This window comes from Mauremys reevesii, linkage group 2, assembly GCF_016161935.1.
Source record: "Mauremys reevesii isolate NIE-2019 linkage group 2, ASM1616193v1, whole genome shotgun sequence".
Lineage (NCBI taxonomy): Eukaryota > Metazoa > Chordata > Testudines > Geoemydidae > Mauremys > Mauremys reevesii.
The window spans coordinates 282,814,954-282,822,805 of NC_052624.1; the positions used below are offsets into that span (position 1 = coordinate 282,814,954).

The window sequence follows — 7,852 nt, forward strand, 5'->3', positions numbered from 1 at the left end:
TCCTCAGGGCCCGTACTGGATGGGGAGATGGGGGCAGGCATGGGAGGTAAAGGTCTGTGTTAGGATGAAAAGTGAGAAGAGAGATGGCGCCTATGAGAACCACAGAGCAACTGTCCCAAGGAGCCGTTGTGCTCCACCCATGAGTTGAGCTTTCAGTTAAGGGCACCTAACACACCCTGTTTTTGCAGCAAGCAAACAGACACACGATACATCTGGGCTCAGGCAAGAACAGGAATGTGTTTATTCAGGTGTGATGCTCACAATGTGAGCACTGCATTCGTTTTACATAAGAAAAGTCAGCCGAGGAGCAGAATAAAGAAAACAATGTAAAGATAACAGACAATCGGGGGTGAATGTATCTGGGGTTTGGTTTTGGATCATGCCTTCCCAGCAGTCAGTCTGGCGCTGATCCCTAGCGTGACATGGATGGGAAATGTCTCTGCAGTAGCAAGAGGAAGGGGTGTTTAAGTATTCTGCTTTGGAGGGGGTTTGGGAAAAGCATTTCCTGGTGAGCCCTGACCGTTTTTTAAATCAGCCCCATCAACTGGGACTACGGGTATAAAAGCAGACGCCCTGCCAACATTATCCACCATTTCCTGATGGGTTAAGAGCGCAAGTGGGGCTGCACCGTTCAATTGAGCTTCCCAGGCCTCCTGTGCCCAAAACCATGGGAGCAGCAATCCAGATCTGCTGAGAGGCACAGAGGGGCACCCAGTGACAGCAGCGGGATTTCCTTGTGAATGGCAAGAGAGCAGGTATTGTCTAATGGGATCTTAGAGAGAGTTTGGAAGAAAGGGCACCATCGGTAACCCCAGTATAGCTTTGCACAGAGGGGAGGTTGGTGTCTTGTTGGAGAAGCCTGAGCAGGTTCTTCAGGGCATCAAGTTCTTTGTCCTGGCCCGATCACAGTCCTGCCCTGATATAGACGAAGCTGGCCAAGATCGCCATGGCCAGCAGGGAGTAGCTGACTTTGACGCTGCTGGCCCCACTGGTGTTGCACAAGATAGAACTGCAGCAGGAAACAGAGGCGGCTGCTATCCCTATGTTTACCCCACCGCTGGGGCAAACTGAAGCACACCCCTTGGAGATGCTCTGCCCGGAATGTCCGCCTGAACCGGAAAAACAAACAAGAGAAAGAGACTCAAGATTAAAAGTTTCCCAGAGTTCGGAGAGGAGCTCCTTAGCTCTGCAAAGGAGATCATTGTACTGATGTAGCTAAGCAATCCTGAGGTGAGGAGGCCATTTCTCAGCAGTTAATGGCCTCAGAGCCTTAGCTCTGCCAGTCAATGCCCAGCGATTTAAGTCACTACTGCTATTATATACCCTGAAAACAGCACTAGTCTCTTCCTAGCAGTTACAGACCCGTTTGTAACCATCTGGGAACATCCTCTTCAGATTCCTGGCCAGGACGTGGGAACAGCCAAAGAACCCTGAGAATCCATTCCAGATTGTCACACTCTGCCCACTGCATGCTGGGACAGGGCTTTGGGAGTTCAGTGAGGGCTGCGGGGATGCAGCGCGGAAGTGACTAGTCCTGTCTCCTGCTCTTGAGCCTCAGAGCTTTAAAGAGCTCGTAGTAGTTAGGTCACAGCACAGCTTATTAAGCAGCAGACACCAATATATCCAAAAAGGCTTCAACCCGGCCTCCTCCTGTGCATGCACAACCAGCCAGGCACTGGGATTGGAACCTGCAAATTCTCTCACTCGCACATGCCGATAGTGGAACCTTGCACCAGCACGTGAGATGTTTGGTGCTTAAACCATTGTATGGCTGGGGAGCGGCTGCAGGACTGGGCTATAAAGAGCCTCATTTCAGGACTTCAGCCAACGCTGGAGGGGTAGATATGGATCCCCTCCATTGGCATACAGGAAGCCTGACATTGCCTGCCCTGCCCTCCTATCAGTCATTCACTCATGTGCAAACCTCACTAATGAGCACAGGGGCTCCCGCCCACTTAGCGCGTCACAGAAAAGTTCTCCTGCCATTCGGTTTCAAGGAGTGATTTCCCAGTTCCACATCAGCGATGTCCCACCCTTCCAGTAGAAGGAGGAAGGAAAACCCAGGGATCTGGAGCTAGGGCAGGATGTCATCTGGGAAAGCGCTAGGGAACGACAATAAGCAGATCATGCCCAAACTTACCAATTCCTGCACCAACATACTTGGTCACACAGTAGTTTTCATCACTTGCACATGTAGTTGATGCCAGGCAATCCCAGTTGGAGGACGCATCCTTACAGGTGAAGCACACCAGCGAGTGAGCTGCAAAAGGAAAACACACCCCATGTTAGAGGCTTGCAGAGACATGTTATTTGTTCCTGGTTTACATGTGCCTTTGTTGCCAAGAAGGCCAATGACATATTGGGCTGCATTAGTAGGATCATTGCCATCAGATCGAGGGAAGTGATTATTCCCCACTATTCAGCACTAGTGAGGCCACACCTGGAGTATTGCATCCAGTTTTGGTCCCTGCACTACAGAAGGGATGTGGACAAATTGGAGAGAAACCAGTGGAGAGCAAGGAAAATGATTAGGGGGCTGGGGCACATGACTTATGAGGAGAGGTTGAGGGAACTGGGGTTATTTAGTCTGCAGAAGAGAAGAATGAGGGGGGATTTGATAGCAGCCTTCAACTACCTGAAGGGGGGTTCCAAAGAGGATGGAGCTCGTCTGTTCTCAGTGGTGGCAGATGACAGAACAAGGAGCAATGGTCTCAAGTTGCAGTGGGGGAGGTCTAGGTTGGATATTAGGAAGCACTATTTCACTAGGAGGGTGGTGAAGCACTGGAATGGGTTCCCTAGGGAGGTGGTGGAATCTCCTTCCTTAGAGGTTTTTAAGGTCAGGCTTGACAAAGCCCTGGCTGGGATGATTTAGTTGGCGATTGATCCTTCTTGAGCAGGGGGTTGGACTAGATGACCTCCTGAGGTCTCTCCCAACCCTAATCTTCTATGAGTCTATTATTCTAATCCCCATCCCTGTCACCTGCTGCTAATGAGCATCAAAGTGCACCGTATCCTGATGTTCTCAGCCGCTATTTCAGGCTAAACTCTCATTGAAGCTAGTGATAGGTTTCCCTGTGCATCGACTGAGTAAGGACTTCAGGATTGGACCCAAAACACAGAGGAGGAATTTTTCAAAGGCAGAAATGGCAGCTGGGCACCCAACTGCTATTTATGCCTCTGAAAAGTTCCCCCAACGCCCTCTGTGATACCCATTTGTAAATAAGTTCTCAGCATGTTCCTTTCCAAAGCCATAATGTTACAGACAGGGTAATAGGGTTATAAGAAAAAATAAGCATGAGCTTCTCAAGAAACCATCATGCCAAACCCACCTCATTTCCTTCTTTGACAACTAGCCTAGTGGATAGGGGGAAAGCAGTAGGTGTGATACAGCTCGATTTTGACACAGTCCTATACGACATTCCCATAAGCAAAGCAAAGCCAGGTGTTCTAAATTACATTCCTATAAGGCGGGTGCACAACTGATTGAAACACTGTTCGGTGTCAAACTGGGAAGGCGAATCCTGTGGGGTCCCGCAGAGGCCAGTACTGAGTATGCTTATTACATTTGCAGATGATGCCAAGCTGGGAGGGGTTGCAAGCACTTTGGAGGGCAGGGTTAGAATTCAAAATGACCTTGACAAATTCGACAATTGGTCTGAAATCCACAAAGTGAAATTCAAGGAAGTTAAGTGCCAAGTACTACAGTTTGGAAGGAAAAATCAAATGCACAGCTACAAAACAGGGACCAACTGGCTAGGTGGTGGCACTGCTGGAAAGGAGCTGAGGGTTATAGTCGATCACACATTGAATATGAGTCAACAATGTGATGCAGTTTAAAAAAAGGCTAATATCATTCTCGAGTGTAGTAACAGGAGTCTTGAATGTAAGACAGAGGAGGAAATTGTCCTGTTCTATTTGGCACTGGTGAGCAGGGGTGGCAGGTTTGTATAATTTTTGGTGGTGCCCAGAACGGGTCCAAGTCCCACCCCCGCCCCCACACACACCTGCCTTGTAAGCCGATATATATTTTTAAAAATAATTTAAAAATGTGAGGGCTCTCAGGTGGGGCTGGTCTGAGGGGTTTGGGAGGGGCTCAGGCAGCGGGTTGGGGTGAGGGGTGAGGGCTGTGGGGTGGGGCTGGGAATGAGGGGTTTGGGGTGTGGGAGGGGCTCAGGAAGAGGATTGGGGCGAGGGGTGAGGGTTCTGGCCAGGGGTGCGGGCTCAGGGGTGGGGTGGAGCCAGGGATGAGGAGTTTGGGGTGCCGGCAGGCTGCCCCAGGGCTGGGGCCAGAGAGGAGGACTCCCCCCAACCCTTTCCCTGCCGGCAGGAGTGAGCCCTGGGGGAAGGGCCTCCCTTCCCCCCACCTGACAGCACATTCCCCTGCTGCTGCCCCTCACTGTAGCCTCACTGGGGGTGGTGGGTGGGGCTGCCCCTTGCCCAGCGTGGGGTAGGAGCAGTGACTGCAGGCGGGAGGGTCCCCTTGTGCTGGTGGAGGGTCCCGCTGGAAAAGGGAAGGGTCCGAGGAGGAAGGGCAGGCCAGCCTGCCCTGGCACCAGTGGGGATTGGGGGTGCTAGGACCCTGCAGTGGCAGTTGATGCCGAGCAGCAGGGGAGAGGCAGGGAGGCTCTGGGACCCAGGGAAGGCAGGCAGGGGCAGCAAGTGGGGGCTGGGGGACACTTGGGTGTGGCGCGAGGGGCCAGGGGAGAGACCCGGCTCCAAACACTGGTGGAGCTGGGCCCCCGACCCCTGAATATTGCTGGAGCCTGGGCACCACAGGCCCATATAACTCACCGCCCCTGCTGGTGAGGCCTCAGCTGGAGTACTGTGTCCAATTCTGGGCACCCAAAGACGTGGACAAATTGGAGAGAGTCCAACAAAAATGATAAAAGGTTTAGAAAACCTGAACTGTGAGGCTTCCAAGGGAGGTGGTGGAATCCCAGTCATTGGAGGTTTTTAAGAACAAGTTGGACAAACACCTGTCAGGGATGGTCTAGGTTTACTAGGTCCTGCCTCAGCGTAGGGGGCTGGATTTGATGACCACTTGAGGTCTCATCCAGCCCAACATTTCTATGATTCTATGACACTGGCTAAGAGAGTGAGCATGCCTGAGTGACATAAGTTACACTGACCTAACTGCTAGTGTGGACAGAGCTATGTCACTCACCCACCAACACAGCTACAACCACTCACTGGGGGTGGTTTAATTCTGTCAAGGGCAGAGCTCTATCCGGTCGGCATACAGCAGCCACATGAGAGATCTTACAGAGGTGCAGCTGCATCGGTACAGCTCTGCTGCTGTAAGCGCGCTAGGGTAGACGTGGCCGTAGTCAATGTGTGCCAGGCTAATGTTCTGTCATTCTAGTTTCACATCAAAATGTCACACGGCACCAAGTCAAATGCCAGTACTAACGAGTACATTACAGAGGAAAAACAGAAACAGTGGGCTCATGAAAAATGTCTAAAAATAGAAAATGTAATGAAGAGGGAGGAATTATTTAAGGAGTCAGTGACTGAAACTACAGAACAAGGAACCTAAGCAATGCAAGAGCAAAAACCAATTGCCACCAAGCAGATAATGAGACAATTTGCGAGGGGAAGAAGCTTTTGGTGCTCAGCTACTAGAGATACTGAAGAACTCATGAGAAACAACACAGCCCTTAGGAAATGCCTTAGATAAGACCTGTGGAATCTGACCTTGCAAAGAGCACAGCTCGGCCAAGGCTCTCACAGCCCGACCCAATGCCCAATGCACTCAGTGGAAAGACTCCCGCTGACATCACTGGGCTTTGCATCAAACCGTTACTGCCCACGCCAGCTCTGTCTGTGTTCTCCGCGCAGCCACTGCTCTCCTTCAACCGCCCAGTACTTGGCACTTAAACTCCACGTTATGTCTTCAAGGCAGGTTAGTGAGTAGGCAGCTAAAGCAAAGGGAATTCCTCAGGAGAGGCTCCTTGCATGGCAAAAGGAATATTCCTGCTGCTCTAGGGACAAAGCTACCTGCAATAACCCCATTTGCCGGGCGAAGGGCGTCTACTGTCCAGGCACAGGGGCCAGCAGATTTCTGCGGTGTGGGATCCAGAGTGAGTATGTAGAGGGGGCAGCTAAGATCATCTTAAGTGCAGCAAGAAACCAACTTCTTGTTTCTCACTATGGACCCCACAGAATAAGAAATCCAGGTGGCTGGAGCTGGTCAGTTTCCTTGGGCTCAGGCTGCAGTTTATCTTGGCACCTGGTGCAGGTCCTGGGGTGATTTATTTATGTACGTTAATGTGAGTAAACAGTAAGAGAGGGGGTTAATGCATTTGTATAGACAATCAAAAAAACAACAGCATCTGGGAGACTATAAGTGGGGAAATCTTCGATCAAGAGAACATTCATTGGTTAATAACCGAGCCTGTTCTTCCTAGGTTTAGTGGCAAATAAATAATCAAATAAAAGCCTGTTCCACAAACGCCTGTTCCAAACCAAGTATCAAACTGTCTCAGACCTCCTTATATTTTTTTAAAAGGAGATGAGCTCAGGAAGAGCTGGAAGAGTAAAATTATCCTCCATTAAGAATCAACCCGTGGCTCCTCCAACCAGAACCTACTGCTCTGAGCCCCCCTCCCTCTCCAATATTACTGGGATTCCACTGCAGCATTGTAAGAACGCCGGGCCTGAGTCTGATTTCATTTGTGCCAATGTTCCACTGCGCCAGCTTATCTGAATTCAGTGCAGTTACTCCTGATTTACTCCACTGTATCTGGGATCATGATCAGACCCTTATGTTTTTAGCTGATTACAGTAGAAGAACTTGCAAAAGTTATGGTTGCAAGAAAGCAATGCTGAGAAGCACCGATCGCCCTGAGTGAAAGAGCCTGGCTCCGAGGATAACCGTATAAAAGATTTCTTTAAGAGATGACTAGACAGGTCTCTAGGGCTAGTCAGCCCCCCTTAGCCCCCTCTAGGCGTCTCAAGACAGCTGCTGTTGGAAAGAGCTCAGATCCACAGAGCTGTGCTCCCTCTTGCATCCAGAGCACTGCATCCCTCTAAGCATCATGAAACGGAGATAACTTGCTGTGCCTGTGCCTGCACTGAGCTATTTTTATTACATCCACACAAGCTAGTGCTGGAAAGACAACCAATGCACCAGCCATTGCTTCGCACTCCCAAGCGGCTGGCTGCAAAGGGAGCTTTGCAGAAGTGCCAGCTCCCACTGAAAGGTAGAATCTTTGCCAAGGGTGCTGCAAAAATCCCCCTCTGCCCCTGCCATTTCTAGCTGCTTCCCTGGCTCTCTCTCAGGCACAGAGGAATCATTAGCACCATCTCACCTTGCTCCACACACAGAACCGCCACCAGCAGGGTGAGAAGAAAAGCCTTCATCTTCGGCCTGCCGTCACAGCCTGGGCAGATCAGGCAGCTGCTTCTTGGGGGGCTGGTTATAAATGAGGATCTTGATGGTTGTCTGTGAAGGCAGCTCACGCAAAGACTGTGAGTTAAAGGGGCGGAGACAGGAGATTGATGGCTGGGCTGGGTGTGGAATGGGCAGGGGAGTTTGCTCATGTAGGTTTTTATTTTAGTTCAAGAGCAGCCAGAGGCAACAAGGCTCAGAGTCCTAACAGAATCCAGTACTGCAGGAAATGTAATTTTGTTTGGTTTCGTTTCCCCGCTGCAGTCTGGAGGGAGAAGAACCCAGGGATTTCCCTACACCCGGTGTACAGCCCCCTGAATTTCTCCATCACCTCTCCCTCCCCACCAGTTTTGTGAACTAGTTACGAGTTGCCAATTTAGTGATTGTTTGGACATTTGAATTGAAATTGAAACATTAATACACACTTTAAAAGCATATAAAGTAACTGATAAAATACGTGTA

At 50.4% G+C, this 7,852-nt stretch overlaps 1 protein-coding gene across 1 annotated transcript; it reads right to left on the reverse strand.

Moving 5' to 3' along the window:
- Positions 1 to 218: 218 nt before the first annotated feature.
- LOC120396653 (lymphocyte antigen 6E-like) lies at positions 219 to 7,482 on the reverse strand. Its single transcript, XM_039521673.1, has 3 exons — positions 7,311 to 7,482; positions 2,141 to 2,260; positions 219 to 1,109 (listed from the first exon to the last, which is right to left on the reverse strand). Exons 1-3 carry the CDS (start codon positions 7,360 to 7,362, stop codon positions 904 to 906), a joined length of 378 nt encoding a protein of 125 aa, XP_039377607.1. The 5' UTR covers positions 7,363 to 7,482; the 3' UTR covers positions 219 to 903.
- Between the last annotated feature and the right edge of the window lie 370 nt (positions 7,483 to 7,852).

What these genes read in the sequence shown, in the direction of transcription:
- LOC120396653 (XM_039521673.1), bottom strand. Translation starts at nt 7,362, where the DNA reads ATGAAGGCTTTTCTTCTCACCCTGCTGGTGGCGGTTCTGTGTGTGGAG. An exon ending in GGTTCTGTGTGTGGAGCAAG is followed by an intron (nt 2,261 to 7,310) that starts GTGAGATGGTGC and finishes TTCCTTTTGCAG; the next exon opens with CTCACTCGCTGGTGTGCTTC. An exon ending in GTATGTTGGTGCAGGAATTG is followed by an intron (nt 1,110 to 2,140) that starts GTAAGTTTGGGC and finishes TTTCCGGTTCAG; the next exon opens with GCGGACATTCCGGGCAGAGC.